The sequence below is a fragment of the Bombyx mori genome, chromosome 3 (genome assembly GCF_030269925.1).
Source record: "Bombyx mori chromosome 3, ASM3026992v2".
Lineage (NCBI taxonomy): Eukaryota > Metazoa > Arthropoda > Insecta > Lepidoptera > Bombycidae > Bombyx > Bombyx mori.
Window position 1 is genome coordinate 8,978,588 of NC_085109.1, and position 26,144 is coordinate 9,004,731.

The 26,144-nt window shown below is 35.5% G+C and overlaps 1 protein-coding gene across 7 annotated transcripts in view; it reads right to left on the bottom strand.

Moving 5' to 3' along the window:
* Window positions 1-26,144, bottom strand: part of LOC101735622 (histone-lysine N-methyltransferase PRDM16) — a 153,247-nt gene that overhangs the window by 71,668 nt on the left and 55,435 nt on the right. For 4 of the 7 annotated variants that reach the window (XM_062676120.1, XM_062676111.1, XM_062676116.1 and 1 more), the window contains exons 1-2: window positions 23,314-23,484; window positions 21,674-21,749 (exon numbers count right to left, since the gene is read on the bottom strand). In XM_062676120.1, coding sequence (XP_062532104.1) covers window positions 21,674-21,749; window positions 23,314-23,382 — 145 coding nt within the window. In that variant the 5' untranslated portion in view covers window positions 23,383-23,484. Of the gene's footprint in view, window positions 1-21,673; window positions 21,750-23,313; window positions 23,485-24,793; window positions 24,842-26,144 lie in introns of those variants that run through there. The other 3 variants (XM_021351659.3, XM_021351658.3, XM_062676129.1) reach the window with 2 other exon arrangements.

The window sequence follows — 26,144 nt, forward strand, 5'->3', positions numbered from 1 at the left end:
GAGCTCACAGCCTACCTGATGTTAAGTGGTTACTGGAACGCCACCCACCTTGAGATATAAGTTCTGAGGCCTCAGTATAGTTACAACGGCTACCCCACCCTTCGAACCGAAACGTATTACTGCTTCACGGCGGAAATAGGCGGAGTGGTGGTACCTACCCGTGCGGACTCCCAAGAGGTCCTACCACCAGTGATTAGGCAAATTAAAATTTTGCGGGTTTGATTTTTATTATACGATGTTATTCCTTCACCGTGGAAGTCAATCGTGAACATTTGTTGAGTACGTATTTCATTAGTAAAATTGGTACCCGCCTGCGGGATTCGAACACCGATGCATCGCTACATACGAATGCACCGGACGTTTTATCCTTTAGGCCACGACAACTTCAAAACTGCCTTCTATTATAATATACCTGCATACGATAATAGAAGTTTATAATTTGGTGTACATACAGGCTGTTGATAGCTGTTGGCCTGATTAGGTCAAGTTGAGCGGCAAATTCACAAGACTTGACGCACTTATATATTAAGTAGGAAACGAAAGTGCGTCTTGTCTGAAAACATGACTTTCAAGAACCGTTGTAAAATTTCAATATATTATAATACCTTTTTTTTTTTGGGGAACTTATCGCTCTTTTCGCTCCAAAAACAAAACGGTAATTTCCAAATTACCGAGTTCCATTAAAAGCAAGCCGTTCTCAGAGCATCCTGTAAATAAGTAATGTATACTATTCATTGCCAATTCTGAAGTTTTAATAATTTGTTACATTTTACATTGTAATTAAATCTAAACTGGCTTTGCCTGTTGTGATTAAAGATAAAATAGATATACATAAATAGAATGATGACTTTATTATCTATTTATTCCAGTACGCGCCAGAAATCTTTTCACGACAAACGGAAACTGTTAAACAAAAAGGGGCCAGTATATTTTTACATTAAGATAAAAAAATGTATTTGGACCCAAAAGAAGACATCAACTTTAAAATATTGATTGCACTGAAATGAAATTCTAAAAAAATAGCAGTAAAACGTTTCTTTTATTTCTTTGGGCTAAATGACGTTCCGTCTTATGCGATGTTAACTGGTTACCAAAGCTCTTTTACGTTATGACGTGAATTCCACTATTCACCTTGACATATTGGCTTTAAATCCCATTTGTTGTTTATTACGAATATCCGACGCTTAAAACGTTGGCTTTGTAGGAAAATAGGCATGAAAGTTTACAATAATACTATATTAAAATGTGTAATACTAAAAATAATGGTATTACCCATTTTCTGATGAATACATTAATCGCATTTTTACGACGCCAACCTAAAGAGATGGAATGCTATTCTCAGCTACAGAAACAACTCTACCAAAAGAGCATTTTATATGTACCTAATCATGCAATTCCGTCATAACATCGACACGATTGCGGTAAAAAATAAAATTGGATGCTCATAGTACAAAACTATATTCCGAGGCAGATATAACTAATTATAATCAGGTACGGAGCTGTTTATTAAACAAGTAATTCACGGAGGAAACCTACACTCAAAATCTGGTGATTAAAACATCACAATGATATCTTATGTATTAGTTCAAATAGCACTCGGTCTAAAAGAACTGAGTTGAGTCAAGATTGAGTCTTAAAAATTGTACGGGAGTAAATGAAAGATATTAACAGGACATAAAATCACGACAGTACCAACTTACTTTTACACACGCTCATAACAGAGAGCGATGTTAACACTTCAAGCGAGAAAAAACTCAAAAAGCCGCTAGAATTTGAAGAAAAAAAACTGCAAAAAAAATTAGCTTTCCTATCAAAATATGACACGCAGGGGGTCAGGGCGTGACATCACCTTTTCGTTTCGCATTTGGAAAAAAACTACCGCTTTTTTTCCGCTTTTTCTGTTGATTGTGTTAAATTTCGCACGGTTCGTTACTGTGAACGGGGTGACATCAATTTGAATGCAACGTTAATTTTGGTCTCTCAAACCCTTTGAAATTGACAATAAGCTGATTAAGACTATCTCTCGTGTAAGTTCCTACCTGTCTCTATTGAAGCGACGGTAGGGTTGATCCGTACCTTGACCTTTGACGCTTGGGTTTCTGGGTGTTTTTTTCCAGAATGTGAGAAATAAAAAAGTTAAATTTTTGCTAAAAAAAAAATTATTTCAACAGACGATGATAAATAAATTTTGATTTAGCTATATGAAAAATAAAATACTCATTGATCGTACTAGCTTTAACTGGCTTTTGACTTGTCTTAAGCTAAGATAAGATAAATTGCTTAAACACGTCACGCTGGGGATATAGTTGCACTTTATGTTGGAATTCTTACAACGTTTCAATGACACCGGAAGTAAATTTGATATTTATAAAATTAAGGGATTCAATTTTTATTTCATTAATTAAATTACCTCATAATTCTTGAGTCAAATCTCCACTATAGTCGTATACTTGGAAAATTTTCTACTTAATGATATAGCTGAATAGATATTTTTATATTAGATTATATTTATATTAGATACTTTTCGTATATTTTTTTATTATATATTTTGTCGTTAAGCTGTACGCAGAACCAATTCTCATGTTTGATACTAGCCCTATTAGATAAATAAGGCTAATAGGAGAAAACAAAAATATATATACTTTGTATATACTTTAGTCCTGTTTAGTAGTTTACTATACAATTTAAATAATTCATAAGATATACTTTTTGATATTCCAATTGAAGCAATTGCTTTGACTCTCAACACAGACTACAAAGTTAAGGACACCTGCTGTGACCCATAGGTGTTTTTGTTTTCATTGCGATACGCAAAGAAGAACAAAACTTAACGCGTACACCACAGCGTCTATAATTGAATGAAAAAATATTGAATAAAGCACGTAGCCACAGGGTGTATCTGTTTAGTAAAGGAAGTCATGTGAATAAATCCTCACAAATCCTTTAGCAATTATCATTTCAATGACAAAAGTCATGTTAAGAGGGGATTTGACAATAGCTGGAACAGTTAAATGAATATAAATCATACATTTCGGTAGTTAATTGTACTTGCGATTTCTAAGTATGATGACAATTTTTTTATTTTTATTTTGCATTGAGCGATAATCAATTAATTTAGGCGATCCAAAAAAATAGGACACTTAGTACGTTATTACCCTGAAAGTGTGACTCATACATCAATCTGACATAAAAACGTCGACCTAAAAGTCACCTCACGTAGTCACAGACACACGCCTACGCCCGCTACGCCGTAGACCTCGTAGACACAGATCGATTTGCGGCTACAAGTGACAAAGTTTTTCAAGATGGCGTGAGGATGGATAGGGTGAGGTGGATAGGGGAGGGATGCTCACATTTTTTACTGTCGCGGGGTGAGCAGTGGAGCCGATCGCGACACCACTCTCCACTCTGTGGGCCTCTTAAAAGCCTCTCCTGTAAGGGACGTTTCTCAGAAATACACGTTCGGTTATACGCATAAGTGTCTATGTGCGATGTAGGATGTCGGGGGGATTGTAAATGGACGATCTGTGTGAATGACTCCACTTCTACTTTGGTTTTGAGGGACGTTCAATTGTTTATTTCATGTACGACGGGCCTTATACGATGACTTTTAAATTTAGAAAACGTTTAACGAAGCTATCGTTATATATATAATTAAAACGGCTTATGTTATATTTAATATGAATATTGGACTCGGCGCCTTTGCTTGCTACTGCTATTCTCCGTTTAAAAAAAGCACTCAGTACGATTTTTTATAGACGACACAACGATATCACATTAAGTAGTTTCCACATCGCGAGAACAATTATTTTACTAAAGTAAATTCAAAATAAACGAATTAATTTAAAAAAAAAGTATCAAAAAGCCCGTACGAATCAATAAATTCACATTTCAACTCAATAAACTCTAAATTTAAACTTTAAAAAATCCAATCTCGACGACGCTGTTCGAGTGACTCATCAAAAATGCACAAATTAATAACATTTACAATGTAAAAGTCAACAATGAGTAGATAATGTATCTGAGGATAATTCACCGTCACTGTGGGATAATGCAAACAACCTGCCCGTGTCTACAAACTCAAACAAAACGAATAATGACGTAACGTGATATGATAGAACGGATAATTTATTACTTGTGACAATATCTATATCGCCAAATGTAATTTAAAATTATACACTTTCTTAAAAAAATATTATCAGAAAGTTAAGTATTGTACAGTAAAAAAAAATTACTTAGCAAAGTAATAATAATAGCTTCTACGCCCCTTTTTTTTTGGATAATTTTTATTGAAGTTAAACCTGAGAAATTCCTACAAATGCCCCTCTTGCGCTTTTAATATCTATTTATCCTATACAACATGTAACATATTTAACGCACACCCTCAAACACCCCAATTAGACTTTAATAGTATAAACGCTATGCATACACCAAATATTATTTATATGTGCGTTAACATTGATTATTTGTGAAATTAGTTATTCCCATTTCGTGGAAATAAAATGGTCACCGATTCACACTCCGCTGCGCACGCACACACAGACACCTACTCGCCGCGCCCGGCCCCTTGTTCAATGCACTTTAATGACCGTTTTCGTATTTGTTGTTTTATTTTAGATAATACTGCAATGTCACTTTTCACTTTATCAAAGGCGGTTATTATCTTATTCTTTAGTTCTTCGGCACTTATTGTCTTTGTGTTATAAACTAGCGATTTAATTCGCCCCCACAAAAAAAAGTCGAGAGGCGTCAAATCAGCTGATCTAGGAGGTCACTGACCGAAAAGACATAGCGAAATACGGGAGATATTTTATTTGCACTATCACTTGACCTCTTATCGATAAGGTGGACGCGGCGTGACTGACTTGTCAAAAATATTTTGTTGACTTCGTTGTTTAGATTTTTCTTTGATCACCGCCGACGCAACTGCGTCGCCGCGAACATCGGGATTAGCCTGCCGTTTATTGTAAGAATATTATGCCGACGAAAGAAAGGGATAGTAATTATTTTTGTATTACGTGGTTTTCTTTTATGTATTGTAGTGTTGCTGTGTGCCGGCGGTTGGTACTGTGTGCGTAGGTATTTTATTTTGTAATAGACTATTAGCCTTGAAATAAGTATCAGATTTCTTTAATTAAATAATATTTTTTTTTACTAATTAGATATTTCATTTTAAAAAGTCTTAATACCCTGACTTACGTTCCATTTTCGTTTCTATGAACTGTTTAGCTAGCTGTGTAGGGTGACTGTAATTTACTTAGTTTTAACTAAATTTTAGAAAAAAAAATTGGTACATAAAAAACAATCAAAATCGATCCAGATTCCGATTCTGAACAAATTACTTTCAGGGTGTGCGTTAATTATGTTACATGTTGTATATATAAAAATTAATTGCTGTTCGTTAGTCTCGCTAAAACTCGAGAACGGTTGGACCGATTTGGCAAATTTGCCAAATTTCGTCTTGAATTATTTGTGGAAGTCCAGAGAAGGTTTAAAAGGTAGATAAATATGAAAATGCTTGCAATTAAATAAAAATAACAATTTTGTTTTTCCTTTGATGTGTCTCCCGTCGGACGGATTCCTTTTGTTTGTTTTAATTTCATTTTATAAGATATATAAAAGCTTAGGTCTTTTATTTATCGATTGAGGCACTACGAAGTCTGCCGGGTCAGCTAGTCTTAAATATAAATCCTAAAATCGGATGTAAATTAAAATAACCAGTTACTCCGCTATTCGTTTAGGCCAAGACAGTGTACACAAATCTGGCGGTCCAACGGTACTTGAAATTAATTTCGCATAGCCGACGGCGTGGGGCGGGAGGCTACGCGCGCCCGGACACGTGCAACCTGCTAACCATGTTTAGGTACATCGGTAGCTTCCAGCAATTTTGATTAGCTATTAATTTAAAAGATGATTTCCACTGGTTGTTTAAAAAAAACAGATTCTATAACAGCCACTCGCTTCTATCGACCGCTTAAATTAAAATCGTTCTTTTCCTAGTAAACTATCTATACTAATATTATAAAGAGGAAAGATTTGTTTGTTTGTTTGTATTGAATAGGCTCCGAAACTACTGAACCGATTTGAAAAAATATTTCACTGTTTGGAAGCCACACTATTATTGAGTGACATAGGCTATAATCTTTTTTGAAATAAATTAGGGATCCTTACTAAAACTCCAATAATGTAACCCAAGGTGTAAGAAATTACTTAAAATATTCTTTACATCGCATGCCCTGCGAAAACTATTCATGATAGAATAGTTATGGCACAATAAGTGTTTTTTTATTTAATAAATACAACAACGTCAAATATCCTTGAAATTTTTGTGAACGACCCGAACGGAGCCGGAGCGGGGCGCTACTCGTAGTAACTAATATAACTAAATTTTGTAACTGCAGAACCAAAGCCTATAGATAAAATCAGCACACACTAACATATATCATTGTTAAAATAACTTCTATGTTTCAGTCGCATTCGTTTCTGTTAGATTTTCATAATCTCATAAGTATTTTCAACCGAACTTGATGTAGGATGCTAAAGACTCAGGATGCATCAGCTATCTCACTCCCTCATAGAACGTATAAATCTGATTGATAGAATAAGAGATCCATTACTCATACACAATTGTAAACTATTCATATTGTATAAGCGCTAGGTCTATCTGTTAATTTAAATTATAATATTAAAAAACTTAAAATATATCAGGTCTAAATATATTTTTTTCATAATTTAACACATCGCAATAACAATCCGCAAAACAGTGATAAAACAATCTAAGTACCTACTATTTATATTTTACATTTACGTATTATAGAATAGAATCTATGAAATTTTATTTTTTAAGCACGACACGGCGATTCGAGTAATAATTGCCTAATTATAATCTTTTATTGCATAATGCACGATTAGCATGACGCTTAATTTTAATTACGTCACTAAATGACGTCACATACTTATAATGGGGTTCTGTTCAGTCGTGTTTTCAAAACTTTGTCCGATATTTCCAAAGAAGCGATAACTTTTCGGTTCACTATTCTAAAAACATAATTATCATCCTATTAATCACTCAATTGCAATGCACGTTTTTAAATCTGCAAAAATCAGACAAAACTGCGACGCGGTGGTACCTTAAATGCCAGATGTACGATGAATACAAAAAGAATATCTTTCCTCTCTTTCGGCGTTCGACAAAAGGGGAGTTTTAAAACAAAAAAAGAATAAAACAATGGTCACAGTTTAATGTGAGAGCTTTCCGTTCATTATTCTCGTATATGGGAAGAATCGTGTTTCGATAGAGCCGTTGTAAATGAAGCGTATATTTGGCTTGTTAATGTAAGGGCGTGTGATCATTCAAATTCTATAGCTTTTGTATTCTATAAATGTTTGTATTGTAAAAAATTTAGGTATTAACAGTGGTGGTTGCGAACGAATCGGTTTAATATTAGATGTAATAACGAACAGAATCTATCACGTTTTACGGTATTAGTTTGTAGATATTTTTTTTATGGTCACGATGAAACGATAATAGACAGTGGCTTGAATGTATTCCAGATATAACTAGTGTTTTTGAACAACAGGAATCACTGGTCATTGGGAAGATAAGGATCCTCGCTCAAAATTGGATTTAGACACAACTATGAAATCGACTTATACCGACTCGTAACACACCCAAACTCCAGTAGTTACGCAAGGTGATAAGTTTGGTACAATCAATACATTTTTAATTTCCATGACTATTATAGTTTTACGGGTACAATATTATTATGTAGATGTAATTAACAAATTAAATAGCGCACTATTAGCTAGGTATGGACATGCGATGCGTAGAGAGAAGATGCATGTGACTAGGAGATGTATGCAAATGGCAGTGCAAGGTACAGGGGGAAGAGATCGATCAAATAAAACATGGATGTGTGAATGACGATATGAAAGAGACAGGAGTGAGTGTTGAGCTGACAGCTGATAGATGAGAATGTAAGAACAAAGTAACTGTGCCGACCCCACCTAGTGGGATAAGAGAAAAAAAAGAAGATGTAGATGTGGAGGTATACAACAAAAGAAAGATCTTCCAACGAGCGGGTGATATTGCTCGGTAGACCGACGGTCCGACTGTTGTTGTTCGGAACTTATATAGATGCAAGCTTATCTTGAAAATGTCGTAAGCGAGATTCAGGCATCTGTCAAATATCTTGCATTGTATGATGGCTACTCGCCACATCACTCCGATCCGGGACCATCGGTCTACCGAGCAAAATCATCCGCTTGGTGGAAGATATTCCCCTCGTCATAAAGCATTCCACACTGATGACCTGCGACGGGACAATTGCAGTCTTCACTCTTGATCATCAGCGCATCAAGAACTTCGAGTATCACAGCTCCCGCATTCCCGCAGTTGAAAACAATTATCAAATAGGTTAATGAGCGACGCCAGCTTCCTCAAACTACATTTACTTTTCCTTCACATATCCGTAGCAATACTCTCATTGATTCTGAACTTGAATGAGTTGGAACTAATGCTCCACATAGAAATAGTACGAATGGATCGCAGGCAAGGTCATTTAGGTTAAGAAACTACATATAAACGTTTTAATTTCATATTCGATTGAAAGCTTAATGCTTTGGCTAATGATGTAAACATTTTGACTGGTGGTAGGACCTCTTGTGAGTCCGCACGGGTAGGTACCACCACCCCGCCTATTTCTGCCGTGAAGCAGTAATGCGTTTCGGTTTGAAGGGCGGGGCAGCCGTTGTAACTATACTCGAGACCTTAGAATCAAGGTGGGTGGCGCATTTACGCTGTAGTAACCACTTAACGCCAGGTGGGCTGTGAGACCGTCCACCCATCTAAGCTATAAAAATAATAATAATAGCACTATACAAATTCTACATCAAATTGCGGTAAAGGGATAGGACAACCCATCAATTTCCAAACACCTAAGCGTTTATATCTCTCAATTGCTAAAACTTCAATTTCTAAAGTAAATAATCGTGAAAACATTTTTTCGTTCATATACTCAAAAGCACTATAATAATAGCCAAATGAAATAATATTAATCACGATGCTGAAGTGTTTGTTTTCTTAAGATAAGGCAACAATGGTTTCGATCGCATAAAATCTTATCTTCGAACCTTGATAAGTGTATTCAGTTATTAAAATTTCACGCTACATAATAAAAACGGGTACGAGTTTTTTATCTTGAACACATAAAATTTATAACGACATTTTGTTTGTAACGATGTTTTGAAATTTTGATTTGAGACAGTGATATTTTTGTACGATGTGAATTATTGGAACGAAGTTCCTTATCGCGCGTTGTGAAAGGGGGCTAGACGGAAAAAATTCTTACGACAAGTTGTCACGACACTTCTTAGATCCGTCATTCTGACCAATCCACGTGTAGGCGCTTATCGCGTGACATTGCTCGTATCCGATTGGTCCGCGTAATGAGTACAGTTTCTCGAGATAGCGTTTCAACAATAGTAATTTAGTTCATAGTATTGTTTTTTTCTTCTTCATAATGCCGTAATTTATTATTATAACTTAAAAAAAAATTTACAATTCCTTCACTAATTTATCGAAAGAAACTTCGTTCCATCCGGGTGTCCCTTGACACCTCTGAAGTTTTTTTCTTTTTCTTTGTTATGGTTTGGGCGGATGAGCTGCTCACACCCCAACAGGTATTGTGGGGTTATCGAAGCCCATACACATTAACAAGTTAGGTAAATGCCGCTACCGAACTTGAGATATCTAAGACTCAGTTTTACAGTACAACGGCTACCTCACTGCCTAAAACCGCAACGCATTACTGCTTCACGGCACGTTCCGTCCCGTAACAGTTTGTTGTAAAATACATATCGACGCTTGAAAAGCAAACGTGACTAAGCGACAATGCGTGAACTTTACAGTAAACTAATTTAAAGTTGAAATACCTGAAAACAAAATTTGTTTTAACGAATCTAGCTGTAGTAGAATCCAGCTAGTAGCTGTAGAATTCAAATGATTTTAATAGACCTAGAAATATATATTTTTTGCGCATCGAATATTAACCATATTGCCTATCATTTATTTACAAAGCAGTTATTGTCGCTTCCCAAGCCGGCTGGTCCCCGTGGGGGAAAATGACCATAACCCTCCAGTAAGCAAAACAGTACCTCAAAAATCAATACAAATTGGAACATTTAATGTAAAATCGTTAGCATCCATAACAAGATACATAGAACTAGTATACCCACTAGAAAAATATTAGGCTTAGTTGAAGTTAGACGGATGGGCAGTGGCATCGAAGAGCATCAAGACTTTATATTCTGCTTTAAAGGAGAAACACCTGGCATGCGTAAAGTAGGATTTTTAAATTTAGTAAGCTTCTTAGGCTTATCTTAAAGAGTTGCAATACCTCAACTGGAGTTCAACAGAATGGTAATATCAATCAATAAATCAAGTGTATGCACCAACTAAAAAGGATTCTAAAGAAAAATCGATAAAATTTTACGAATCACTACAAGAAGCGCAAGCGCAAGCTAGTGAAAATGTCCTGTTAGTGGGAAACTTCAATGCCAAGATAGGGATAGCTAAAACAAAAGAAGAAAATAATGGATGAAAAGAGCTAAGAACAAAGAAAATTGGATTAAGCTGGAGGAGGCCTATACCCAAATAGGGGTTCCTATCGAAGAAAAAGTTTGATGTACGCAAATTAAATAAACAAAACTGAAAATAGATCAAAATGTAAAAATCATATTACGATATATATTAAGAATATTTACATGTAATACTTAGGTGATGGGAAATAAAAAAAAAAAAGGCTTTATTATTATTGTCGCTTAGTCACGTTTGCCTTTCAAGCGTCGATTTTTATTATTATTTTTTATTGTGAATAATTACTTTTTTTGTTCTCTGAGTACGTAACGCGACACAATTTGGTTTATGTGTATTATTAATTTCTTATTTTTCTTGTACTGAGTCTGCGGGCAGTACTCATCCTCGACCAGGACCTTCGGACGTGGTTGCGGGACGATTCACGGTAAGTCGTCAGACCTAAGCCATATCCTAATCACGGCAGAAATAGGCAGGATGGCGATACCTACCCGTGCGGGCTCCCAAGAAACCCTACCATAAGTAATTGCGCAAATTATCATTTTGCGCTGATTTAATTTTTAATATAACTATATTATGTTATCCCATTCGTGATCATGTGTCAAACGTATGTATTAAATTAGAAAAACTGGTACCTGTTTGCGGGATTCGAACACGGGTACAGTTGCAACACTCGATACGAATGCACCGGGCGTCTTATCTTTTAGGTTACGATGACTTCGATTCTAAAAGCAACCAACTTTTTATTTTTCATTTAAGATCTACTTATTTTACAATTTTATGTCACTTTTTATTTTTGACGCTTCGAATATTTTAGAGTTTTCGAGACAGGCAACTTATGTGTTATTTATTATGTATTATCTTATATTATCGTATTGTGTTATGTATTAACTTATGTATTATCGTCTACATTTTAATACTGTCCGAACTAGTGTCTAATTTTCTATAAAATGTATATTGAAATTTGTCACACAGAAGTGACCCACAGTATCTTGAGGTCTTACGGTTAATTTGACTTGGGTTTTCAACTTAACTACGATCTCTAGATAGAATAATTCATTCCATAAACAAAGGTTTTCAAACTTCTTCAAACCGGAACACAAGACTTCTTTGTTTGTAAAATATAGGGCCGTTATAGATAACCGTGTATATCGTGCAACCAGCAATAGATGACACTAATTAATCCCAAATTCATAGTAAATGTGAAGTATCAATAAAAAGTTTATTATCGTGTATAATTCGTTCCCACTTTCGTCACCTCACCGATCTCAAAATACAAAGCCGAAACTCACAGTGAATAAATTGTAAACACGTCATTCCAACTTTATCTATGTTCCACCGTGTCAACGACGAGAATGACGTCACAGCCGATATGGTCACGTCACGTGAATGTCAAAAGTAAAAGTCTTTTTTTTTAAATTTACTAGAGGTCCCACAGTAGTCGAAATTCGACTATAATTAATTGGAATTGTAAGTTTGTACACATACTACAATCACAAACTTCGCCAAGGCTACACTATACAAAAATATTAACAAAGACAAACAATATTTAATCTATTCTCAATTTGACCACAGACGTCAAGAACAAAAGTTTAACAATAAATTGTATGCATGCGTGTGTGCGTCAAATATGGTATGTGGTGTATGTAGTGTTTAATTATTTTAAAAAAATATTAGCATTATGCACTTCTTCTCTATATTCTCTACAAGTGTGGAAAATTTCATACTCCTCCGTCCGCGCAATTTTCGTAAAAAGGGATACAAAGTTTTTGATTCACGTATTAATATATAGATAATGTAAAATATAGATAAGAATTTGCGATATCGTTTTTAAACGTGATTTACTTATTTTATATCAATACCATATTATTTCTGCGAACTTTCAGTCCACGAGTACCTACAGGTAAACATGCAAAAAAACATTTATGCTACATTTGATACTGCTTGTTGCTACTTATTTTCTATTTTGTATTTACTTGCATATTTTTAGTATTTATTTGTATTTAATCGTATGTAAGTCTATCTTATATTGTATTTATTTTTCACATGTGTATATAAGTATATATTTTTATGTAAGTTTATTAAGATATAGCACCGTCCAGTTCGCTTATTCCTCTCCCTGCAAGGTTGCCTGGAAGAGATCGCTTTCAGCGATAAGGCCGCCCCGACTATTATTTGTTTTTCTATGCTTACTTTGTACATATGGTGTGAATAAAGTGTTATATTATTATTATTATTTGATGGGTGCATTAATTCGTTTCTAAACGTCCTATTAGTCCCTGGCTAGACACCGAATGTCCATTTAATAAATAAAACCTACAATGTAGTACGCCGTCTAAAACATAAATTTGGAGCTAGTACCAAATTCTCTAGTCGCAGATTTTATTATTATTATTTATTGCTTAAATGGCTGGACGAGCTCACTGCCCACCTGGTGCTAAGTGGTTACTGGAGCCCATAGACATCTACGACGTAAATGCGCCACCCACGTTCAGATATAAGTTCTAAGGTCTCAAGTATAGTTACAACGGCTGCCCCACCCCTCAAACCGAAACGCATTACTACTTCACGGCAGAAATAGGCGGGGTGGTGGTACCTACCCGCGCGGACTCACAAGAGGTCCTGCCACCAGTAAAAAACTCAACTCGGCGTGTAATAATATCTAGACTGTAAAACGTATTAATTAGCCGATTTATTTGTAATAAACTAGTGAAGTACTTTGATGCCTGTTTTTTTGAAGGAAAAAAAGACGATTATCAAATCTGGTTTCAAAATAACAAGAACAAGTTTTTTTTTTTCAATGATTTGCACCTCATATTTTAAGATAGACGGTATAATTATTTAACGTTACGTGACGGCGAGTCACATTTTACTTCAGAACAAATTCAAACACATAACGTCGAGTATTAAAATTGCATCGATTTCTCTAAACTCATAAAAGAATAAACATGTTACAACTGCGATTTATTGAAACACTCGTAACAAGCAGCAGCATTGGATTATTGTGCATATAACACGTTCTCTGAACTATGGACAATGGAAACGAGAAAGCCATACTCTCCGATCTGAACCTGCACGCAATTAAATCAGAAATAGGAATTCAATCAACGGGACCGTGCTTCGATTTATGTAGCCGTTTTACAGAATTCCTAAGTTGTCGGTGCATTGTAACAATAACCAGTTCACACGTACAAACAAATACTTTAAAGCAATCGTCTGTGGACTTAGTGATTGGATATTAATTTAGAATATTAGAATTAGACTATTATTAGAATAGTATATTCTATCCTTCGTCACATCGAGTAATCAAATGTCATCACAATAACCAGTTCACACGTGCAAGCAAATACTTTAAAGCAATCGTTTGTGGACTTAGAGGGTGGATAGATGTCATTAGTAATCACGGAGTAATCAGTAATCAAGCCCGCTTCAAACGACGCTTGTGGAGAGTACATAACGGTAGGCAGCGGCTTGGCTCTGCCCCTGGCATTGCTGAAGTCCATGGGCGACGGTAACCACTCACCATCAGGTGGGACGTATGCTCCTCTGCCTACAAGCAATAAAAAATATTGTCTTGACAACATTTTATAAATCAGATATTATAAGGTGGTGATTAGTTTTAATCAGATCGGATCAATCGAATGAGGCACGTATTTAAGACCTACTACTGTGAGTCTCCCCGTTGTTTCCACAATCCTACCTGTTTATGCCTCGAAGCATGTGTTCCATTTGAAAGGTTATACTAATACTGTTATGTATTATGCTGTATCTAGGATTATCTAAGAAATCGGATGATGTCACAAAATTGCGCCATACCTTCCTTCAACAAACCGACAAGCTAAAAGGTTTAGTTCAAAAGTTAACTGTCTACCTACTAATAGTCACTTTGTACTGTCTATTGTTTCCGGTAACCACATAAGACAAGGTTATCAATGATGGTTTTACACATCCAGCTCAATAAAAATTAAGATATGAATTTTTATTTATTTATAATGAATTATCATCTCATCGTTCAATATCAATTCTATTTGGTTGAAGCTACGTTTATCTTACGCGATTTTTCCACACTATACGCTCATAAATACTCATTTACGATAAGATTAGAGTCGTCTATATAATTAAAATATTAGGACATTTATGTACTTAATTTGATATTTTTATAAATGATTAAATTTAATTAAACTATATCGTAATGATCTTCCGATTGGTTTATGGAAGCAAAATGTCTATTACCTGATAAGAATATGAGGAAATACATTACGTGATGTGTTTTGATAGTCTTATTTGCATGTATTTAATAATAAAATCTGTGAAATTATAAATAATTAACAATACTAATAATTTTAAGAGAATAGTGTAACCTGTAAAAGTTTTTCATTGAATGGTTCGTTAAGCTTAACATAAAACATCACATGAAGCTCTTCTGTTTTCAAAATGTTGACTTTTTAACTGCCGCGCTTGCGATACTTTTCTCATATTTTGATGTTTATAAGTTTTATTTCTATTCTAAATTTGAAATGGAGTTCTTTTAAGACAATCAAACTTTATTTTCGTGAATCGAAATCAAATAATTGAAAAAAAAAACCCAAAATGTCAGAAGTCAAAAGAACATAACAATTTTATTTGATCTATTTAAACTCCTTCCAAAGAATATTTCTTATTTGTACTTACAGAGTTCACGTACCTTGTATTTAAATCTAAATGTTTCATGAAGTCTTTCAAATATCTTACCATTTATTTGAAAGCAAATAAATAAAAACGAAGCAAATCAGCTTCGGAACACGGTTACGACGCTTACTTTGACGTAAGATCCAACAATTTTCCACAATTTGCTTTTACATTCGAGGGTTGTCAAAACGGAGTTCTCCCCTTAGAATTGATAAAATAGCTACCGCAGCAGTACCACGAAAACGATAGAAAATCTCACAAAAGTTTAAATGCACTCGACAGCTCTCGACCTAAACGCTTTAACCATGTCCCCACCCCGTACTTCAGGATTGCTCACTTCACTTGTCTCCAAAAACCCGTGAATATTTTATAGGATTTTCTGCTTAGTGATTAGGGGCGGAGAGGTTACGTTCCCTTGCGGTTTTCGAGATAATGATGGCACTTCAACCGATGGTTTGGGTATAGCTTCTAATTGGTGCTGGTCCTCATGTAAAACTGTTGCACGTGCCGCCCCTATATATGGCCCTATCCGGATACTGCCTACAAAGGAAGTCTATTTTTTTTTTAATTTTTTTTTTCGTAAATATTACACTCTCATACTTCACAAACAGAGAAGAATAAAAATTAATCTTTAATAATATGCCAACGAAAACTTAAAATTGACACTGCCAAAATCGCTTTACTACTGAATCACGTGTATTTTGTCGTATTTTTCCAGAGGAACTAAATTTATAGATTACAATTCGAAAATAGATCGTTCAAAGAAACCTTATCCTATAGATAAGAACGTTTAAATGTTCAATCTGATAGATTCTAGTCGACCTTCCGAGCCGATTTAGAGCGGTGACGCTGTGTGCCTTCATACGTAATAGTCCAAGATCCCAGGGCCCCCAGACGTCACGTATTTTCTGACGAACAAAATGAAAAAGAACGCATGCCTACCTGCTACCTTGCTTAGACGGCCAATTTTCAGGTATCAGGTACTCAAGGTACATAAAATCATGACCTACTTCACGTATTTTCTGAAAGCTGATTTTTACGTATATTTTAGGCAATATCCTTAAAAATAAGTCGCCAATACTCCCAGACACTTTCCGTCGGCCGAATTGCTTTGCAGACGCTTTAAAGCTCCCAAAATAATGACCTAACTTCACGTAAATTCTGAAGTCACATTTCGTTCGTCAGAAACTACGTGACGTCTGGGGGCCCTTGGATCTTACTCTATAAAGGCAAAGGTCAAATCAAGTCGAAACGACTGTTTTAATTAGCCGCCGCGGCAAATCGGTCGGCCGCAAAGCAAAACAAACGGACCCGGGGAGGCGCTTATTACCGCTGAGACAGGAGCGTTTTATCGACGGCAGGCGTGCCTCGCGCCGCATTCCTACCGCGCTTTTACGACCAACCGTTAATGATACACGGTAACGACCGGGAAGAGAATCGATTCACGACCCATTTTAGTATCGCAGTTATTATCGATAGAACGACCCGCTCGACGACAGTTTATGCCTTCGATACTGAGCTTGACGCAAGGTTTCGTATTATAGCACGTTAGGATTCCCTGTGTTATAGGTATCAGAGACTGTCATAAACACTTTTATAGACGTTTAAAAAATACATAAATAGATAATAAACACCCAGATAAAGATCAAACAAACCTGTTCATCACACGAATGTTTGCCCGATGTGGGAATCGAACCCACGACCCTCGGCGTAACAGTCAGGGCCACTCCACCGCCGAGTCAATCTTATGAGCTTTAATTTAACTTACCAAAACATTCTCTTTTTGCCCTTGTAGGCAGACGAGCATACGGCCCACCTGATGGTGAGTGGTTACCGTCGCTCATGGATTTCAGCAACGCCAGGGGCAGAGCCAAGCCGCTGCCTACCGCAAAACTCTTTAAGCTCTTATGTACGAGGGCTGCACTAAAAGTATCGAGAATGGAATATTTCCATTGTTCCTGTCATTTTAAAATCTTTTTAATTGAAAACTCCTTGGTTTTAAAAATCGATTAGTATTTATTTATTTAAAAAAAGATTCTCGGTCTTGTCACGAGGTTTTGTCAAACTTGTTTAGTCGTTGAGAAAATGGAATTGACTCGAGAAAATTCAAGTGCGATGATTTATTATGACTTTCGAAGTGGTTTAACACAAAAACAGTGTGTTGACCGGATGATTTCTGCATTTGGTGATGAAGCCCCATCCAAAACCACAATTTATCGCTGGTTTGCTGAGTTTCAACGTGGACGTGTCAAGCTCAGTGATGATCCCCGTCAAAGTCGTCCAAAAACTGCAGTCACCCAAGAAAACGTTGATGCTGTGCGTAAGCTGATTGAGGAAGATCGACGCTTTCACGATCGCTCAATTCATCCAACTAGGCGGTGAATTTGTTCGGCGATCAAGGTCAATAAAAAGTCGTGAAAAGTAGGTACTATAGTAATAAACATATTAACAAAAAAAAAAATACTATTTGAATAATTTGGAGTGTCTGTTTGTAAAATTGAAATAACTGCTTTTTACTACATGCATATGAATATATATACGGTACATATACCAAAATAACATTTTTTACAATTTTTGTCTGTCTGTCTGTCTGTTTGTTCCGGCTTATCTCTGGAACGGCTGGACCGATTTCGACGGGACTTTCACTCACAGGTAGCTGGTGATATAAGGAGTAACTTAGGCTACTTTTTTTAGACTAGCTTCGCCCCGTGGCGTCACCCACGGTACGACAATAACCGCGGGTAACATCGCGGGACTCGACTATCAATAATAAAATTTAATGTTTCCGAAGTCGCTAGTACCAAATATGATTCAGTATTAACTAAATATTTCACTAAATATAGTGTTCGACGAAAACATACAAGCAAAAAATGAATTAAATCAGTGCATCTCCTCGCCCAGAAAAGTATAAGTACAAGTTTATTCTATTCACGAACATCATATTTGTTGAACTACGTAATTCTTGATAAATGATAACGCGTTGGTAAGTCGCCTTATCAGATGTTTGTCACGACTACAAAACGATAGCAGTGCAAGGTGTTTTAATTCCCGTCTCTTTTACTCTCTTTATCTTTCCATTCAATTCTTGGCTTAAAATACACATTGATAAATTTCTTTCACATGAAATTATATTATAAACTTCTGCGTCCTATTCTTAAGCGTTGTGGCAGTTTAAGTTCCTCAATGTGCATAATATCTTTTTTTTTAAATTAAAACATATTCTTTCTGCTTAGTGATGTTTGTTTGCATTATTATCATTTATCATTTCCATACTGTTGATTTATTATGTGCATGTAAATATATTAGTATGTATTGTATGTAAGCATATATATTGGTATATAAATCAATTAGCTATATATTTCATATTATATGTAAACGGTATATATCTGTTTATTGTATGTATATATTTTCTATAATAATGTATTGTCGTTAGTACACCGCAACACACCTGCTATATTTTTATATTTTCCAGAATTTCTGCAAATTAAACGGTTGTCTGGAAGAGATCGCTTTTAGCCGCCTATTGTACAAATGTATCTGCGTTTTGACTGTTTTTTTTAATGTAATTTGTGTTTTGATGTACAATAAAGTGTACAATAAAATTCTCTATTCTCTCTCTCTCTCTCTCTCTCTCTCTCTTTCTCTATTCTTCTGTAAGCAATGCGTTTGCGCGTCCTCTATACGATTGATTTGAAACTGTACAAATTTTATTGACATTTCGAGAAACACGACGCATGTTACTATCCTATCAAAATACGATAAGCAGAGTTCCTGTCTTTTCAACAGATAAATATAAGTCATCGGTTTAATAAATCAAATTAATAATTCTTACTAGAAATAAGAATGTATTTAAGACCTTTTTTTTCTGAGGTAGATAGACGAGCTCACAGCCCGCCTGGTTTTAAGTGGTTACCAGAGCCCATAGACATCTACAACGTAAATGCCGCGAGAGACCTTAGAGCTCATATCTCAAGGTGGGTACCTTGAGATATGAGCTCTAAAGTCTCTCTCTATTTTTATCGGCCTCATATTTTATATGCGCGATATACAATCGCATTATGAATTTTACGAAATCGACGATCGTAATAAAATATGTGAGATTTACAATAAAAAGATAAGATTTAATTTGCGACGTTGATAAATTTAATCAATTATTTTGGGGTTTATATGGTTTATGGTGATTGACACAAAATATTTTTTCTGAATGGAAACCGCATTTTTTTAAGAACACAATTTAATATTACATAAAAAATATTTATATCACGAAAATGTTTTAAATGTAATGTACCTATCTTGATCAATAACGGATTAACCTTTGTATTGTAAAGACTTGTGTGATAAAATATTTGTAATAACATAACACGACTAAAATATATATAGGAACACGTAATTCTCACTACAAAGGAACAATCTTACAATAAATTCAAATTTCGGTCTTATGTCTCATCGCAAACGATAGAATTTTCACTGTATACTATTCATGGAATCCGGTGACCTTTCAAAACTACGTAAGATCATCTTCAAATCTACGAATCATTTATGAGCGTAATTAAATGAATCAGTATTATGCGTGACAAAGAAATATAATAACCCGTGGTACCAATTTTTCTAGGTAAATACGTACATAACACGTGATCACGAAGGACTTTCGCGTTAAAAGAATAACATCATTAATAAAACAGAACTCGTTAAATTTTATCAATTGAATTAATTACAGAAAAGTCGTATTATCAGCCCGAAAGTAGTTACGCTTTCCGCTATGAGACGTGCTCTGAGAAATTCTTCGAGATGATCGCGTCTTCTCCTTTATACCACCCCGCCGCTCGTTAGCGGAGCTAAGTTCATCAGAAATGATTTTTTCGTCACCGCTGGCTTTATAATAAACTTTTTTTATTGCTTAGATGGGTGGACGCGCTCACAGCCCAAAGTGTTTACTGGAGCCCATAGACATCTACAACGTAATTGCGCCACCCATCTTGAGATATAAGTTCTAAAGTCTCAGTATAGTTACAACGGCTGCCCCACCCTTCAAACCGAAACGCATTACTGCTTCACGGCAGAAATAGGCAGGGTGGTGGTACCTACCCGTGCGGACTCAAAAAGTCCTAACACCAGTAAGCTTCCCTACACAGTGTTACCCGAGCGCTATGTCGTCTCATTCTCCAAACAAAAGAGATTTGAGAAGAATTCTCAGCCGTAAGCACATCTTGGCTGTCTTCGGTATTATAGACGTCCATGAGTGACCGTCACCATCAAGTGAACTTTGTGACAGTCTGCGTAATATAGCTATAAAAAATGTTGAATTTGTGATTACGAAATCATATCTCAAGTTAAGATTTTCGTTGTAATGTCTCTAGGTTTCGCTAGTAACTGTATTCCAAATGGGAAATAGATTCGTCGCCACAAACATATTTAAATTCTCCTAAGATCTCACATAAGTACAACAAAGACACGGTATTCTCTGAAAGACATACAAATAAATATAATTAAACAACTTAAGCCAATAATCAGTTTTATCTCAATACAGACATATCTTTATCCACATCGTTATGCCTGTGTCATCGCTGCTTTGCAGAATTGTATCCTGTTTCTTATCATTTTGTATTTTGTAATAAGAAAAGATCAATAAAGTACAGAAACTACGAAGGCTCCTTATGAACATCAACTCATCATCATCATTATCCTGCCCTTTTCCCAGTTACCTGGGGTCGGCGCAACATGTTTTCTCCTTCCATACTCTTCTATCATATACCATTTCTTCGCTCACTCCCCTCTTACCCATATCGTCTTTCACGCAATCCATCCATTTCTTCCTAGGTCTACCCCTTCCTCTATATCCTTCCACATTCATAGTTAACATTCTCTTACCAACCTCATTTTCATTTCGTCTCATCACATGTCTATACCATCCTACTGGTGGTAGGACCTCTTGTGAGTCCGCACGGGTAGGTACCACCGTCCCGCCTATATCTGCCGTGAAGCAGTAATGCGTTTCGGTTTGAAGGGTGGGGCAGCCGTTGTGACTATACTGAGACCTTAGAACTATATCTCAAGGTGTGTGGCGCATTTACGTTGTAGATGTCTATGGGCTCCAGTAACCACTTAACATCAGGTGGGCTGTGAGCTCGTCCAAACAGCTAAGCAATAAATAAATAAAAAAAAGAACGCGCACTCCTCAGCTTCTCTGTCACAGGTGCCATTTTCAGACTTCCTCTAACATATTCATTTCGTACTTTATCCATTCTCGTTACTCCACACATCCATCGCAACATTCGCATCTCTGCTGCATGCAATCGCGTTTCATCCGCCACTTTAGTTGTCCAACATGAACATCAACTCAATAATAATTAAATAATAATGGGGTAATAATTAGGGGTAATAATTAAAATTATTTTCACGATTTTAACTCACGTTCCTTGTTTTCATTTAAATCCCCCCTCCTGGCTGAGCCTTTGCTCGCCCACCTGTCCTGGTGAAACTGGAAAGACTGGAAAACAGTAATCCTTCCTTCATAAAAAAAAAATTAAATCTATAATCTCATTGCGTTTTTACTGTCTTCAAAATCGAAGAAAATACTCAACAGCTCATTGATCAACAAATAACTATGTTAACACATGGTTGGTTTGGCGATAGTTATAAGCATGTAGGAATGGATATTATCTATGGAATCTAAAGAAAAACAATAACTAAACAATTGAGTCTATGTTTTAAATATATAAATAAACTTGTTAAGCGCATTGTTTACGACGTCTGCCGATGCGTGCTTTAGATTTGGCGGTGTATTAATTAAAAGATAAAAAATAAAGAAATGACTCATTTATTTAACGCTTTATCTTAGCCTTTTAAAAAAAATACAACCAAATAATTTTATAGATTATCAATACAGTGATTAGTCAATGTGTAAAATATTCAAAGAAACAAATATTTCAAAAAAGCAAAATATTTGTATATTAGAATGACATGAATTCAAAATAACTGTTCTTCTACCATCCCGACTTAAGTGTTCAGAAACTCAAATTTGCACAAAGATAAAACAGCGAGTATATTAATTTTTGTTTCCTAACCACATCCGGGCTATAGTTGAACCAGAGACGACCTCACTACAGCCCTTGATGACTTCAGTAGAGCTTATATCTGAGTGGGCGTTGGTATGAAAACACTTCGTCATGCGAATTAGCTCATAGATACACCTACTGATTATCTCGCCAGATCTTCTCAAATTCCGGATTCCTTTATCTTATCGGATTTCGATCTGGTGGTAGATTCAGCAAAGCACTGCCCTTGCTAGGACCAGTGTTTGAAATTCTCTCGGTTGGATTGGAACCCATGAGCTCATCTACCGCTTTGTGAGTAGTTGTAATTAGGCTACCAAAGATTACGTAGGAAAAAGAGTAATGAAAACAAAAAAATATTTCGAAAGTCCTTGTATGCTCGCTACGGTAAAGATTTTCAGGAGATTCTATGGCCGAAGGGTCAAACTGTCTAACTAGGTAGGTGCAACATCGAATAATCAGCAACTTCAGTAATGGGCAGATCCAACACGGACCACCAAAAGAGCAATAGAGAGAAGTCGGAGTTTCCTGGCGAGATTAAAACAAGAATGAGGAGATTCATAGGTGAACCACGTTAAAGGAAAGAGCTTGAAGGATTGCAAATTTGAAGTGACAGTGGGCACATTATTCGAGCAACAGAAAGGGTGCTGGAGCTGCTGCCAAAAAGTCCTTAAATAGCAGCCGCGGACGCGAAGATACGGCGTGAATCTGACTCTCACAACGTGACCCGATGACCTATTATTGAAGGTCGCGAAAATCCGCTGAACCGGTCATTACGGCGAGCTTCGAGGGGGACTTATATCCAGAAGTGAACAGATAACGATGATAAAGAAATAGACCATAAATAAAATCATTTCTAACAATCTTTATTTGAATAATTATATATTGAAATTTAATTATAGCATAAAAATGTTTCGATAAAAATATAACAGTACCTATTCAAATCTGTCGTAACACAAAGAAAATACTGAAGTTAAATTATTAAAAAAGTATACTCACCATAAAATGAATCCAGCTAGGTATGTCCAAAACTCTTTTTGTCAAAATAAAGTCCTCTCTAAAGTACATACATATATCAAGAAAACTGTTTCACTGAAATAACCGAATACGCACCTCTAGGCATTAAAAGGTGTACTCATCACTGACCAAAAAACTTCCATTGACCTATCTATGAGATAATGATTGATAAGACAAAAATAAAATATTTGCGATAAACGTAACTGGTGCGCATCGTTTTGTCTTTAATCGAAATTGAAGTCTTGTATTTATGATAACAACTTTTGCCTTGTTTCATATCAAGATATCGCTTTCAAAAATGTATCAGATTTTTTGCGGAAATGCCTAGTGAACGTCTATCCTAAAAGATAACTAGAGATTTTAAGTAAGTAGGATGTAGAGTATTGTTTAGTAAGAAGGAAAAGCCTGACTGTTTAAATGACTTCCTTCAGCCTTCAACTTTGCCGGCTTCGAATAACCCTTTTAATCGCGTAGGACGAGAACCCATGCTCGGATGTGAGATCATGGTCTATATTCTTCCCTAGTCTTCAAAATCCCATACCGAATTCCTTCACAACCTCGTTCCGTTCAGGCGTGAAAACGTAACAGACAGACACGGATACTTTTTTCTATGTAATAATGTCATTTGCTGTTTAACTACTAGCATCTAACTCTATTAAGGAAAATAGAGTAAAAACCTTAGTTGCTTTGTTGCATGATCCAATTTTAATGAAACATTGTCGAAAATCTGCTCCAATTTATTATCCAATCCAATTTATTACGTGAAAACTATATAAATGTACATGAATCCATTCAATAGTGGCGGAGATGTGCGCCAACAAACAAACAGACAGACCGACAGAAAATAATTTAAATAAATCACTATTACCGCTTTTCTATTTTTAGGACTTTTCTTCAATGTATGTATATGTATATAAACATCGACATTTACTGTTTTATTTAAAATATATTAATAACATAACGTATCTAAGCCTCAATAATTTTAAATACTCCGGGTTGATTTTCAATCATGAAATAAAATAATACGTCTATTAAATTGAGACTTATTGAATTAAAAAAAGTCTTAGCTGTGTTTTTGTTTGCATCGAATCTTATAAGTTTTATCTATAGTTGAAACTATTTTACCGGTTTAATCTTGGATTTTTTATTGTCATTATATTATTTTCGATTATTTTTAAGTATGGTCTATATTTTTTTTAATTAGCGCAATATTTAAATAACGGCGAATACCATCTCTGTCGCAGTAGTTAGACAATGAATATTGTAAGTATTCGAAACGTCAAAAATATTATAATAACTATACAAAACGCGAGATTAAACCGTAAAAATAGTTTTAATTATGTCTACAACTCGAGAAAACCGTAAAATATAAGTTTCATCTGATAATTGAATAATCAACTCTAAATGGACGCTTTAAAGTTTAAATAAATACCTTATTCTATAACTCTCCTATAAAACCAACCTGTATTTTCGTTACCGTTATGTGTAGGTTCGCCATCTTCTTTATTTCCTGAAACAAAATAAACTAGTATGACCAAAATTTTTCTTTTATTTTTTCTACAAATAACCAAATGACTATAATGAAAATTTAAATAAAAGAAAACATTAAATTTGAGTCTGGCTATTAAATCGATTGATACTGAATAATAAACATATCGTCTTCTCGCATTAAAACTATAAAATCTCAAAACTTACAAATTTTACAGGAGAGTGTTTTAAAGGTTTAACATGTGATATTTTTAATATTAATCATCTTTGCAATTTTATTTTTTTATTTTTTACCAGTTACATTATCTGTCTTTTAAATTAAGATAAAATTATGTATTAATTCTGTTAATAGTAATCAAAACATAGGTAAATACAAAAAAAAAACTACAAATAAACTACGCTCTTTTCGGCAGAATTTATCAGAAAAATACTGGTGATAACCAAATGATTCCGCATATTAACTCAATTTTGAATATTTTAAAAAATTGAACACTTTTAATACGAAAAAACGATATGGCCTTTGAGCTTTCCGATGATTCGGAATGACCCTTCAAATGTGGCCCTTTGCCGAAGCAAGCGCGTGCGCGGGACCGGTGTTCACAGTGGTTATATTCTCTTTGGGCGCACAATGCAGCGGAAGACGCCACGCACCGCCCCCGGCAGATGGAGTCCTCCGAGCATCTTGAAACTGGTTTTGGAATAAACAGAATATTATTGACCTCAGATTTTAGGGGTTTGCACTAAAGGAGTGTAATTCTCGAATGTAAGCCACGTGCCTTGTTAATTTCCTTGCAAGATAAAGAATGTCGGTTTTTTGTTGCAGAATGCTCATTGTTTTCACCCGACCATTACTATGATTACACTACGTGGTTCTAATTTACGATTATATTGTTTGATAATTGTTTTTAAAACCTACATTCGAAAGTGACAATATGGGCGTTACGTCATCATCGTGAAATCCGAATAACAAAAACGGTCATTTCGGATCAAGTATCTACTTTTTCAAGTTTAAAAAGTTGTTCTACGCAAACATTTTAATCAGCGACACACACAAACAAACGCACACACGTATTTAACATGAAGATAAGAACACGCGCCAAATTGAGTGCCGTAATGAATGAGTTCTAAAATAAACCGGCATACAATACGTACATCTTGTATTACACGGTTTTGTATAGGGAGGAAGTAGGAAGGCAGCTGGCTGACTTCTTTTTCTTCGATTTGGTAATGATGGTTTGTAGTGCATTGCGCTTTTGTTCCGGTGTCCTGTCGCGTGCCCCGATCTATTATTTGGCAGTAAGTAGGTGGAAAGGTGTTCGGGTGTT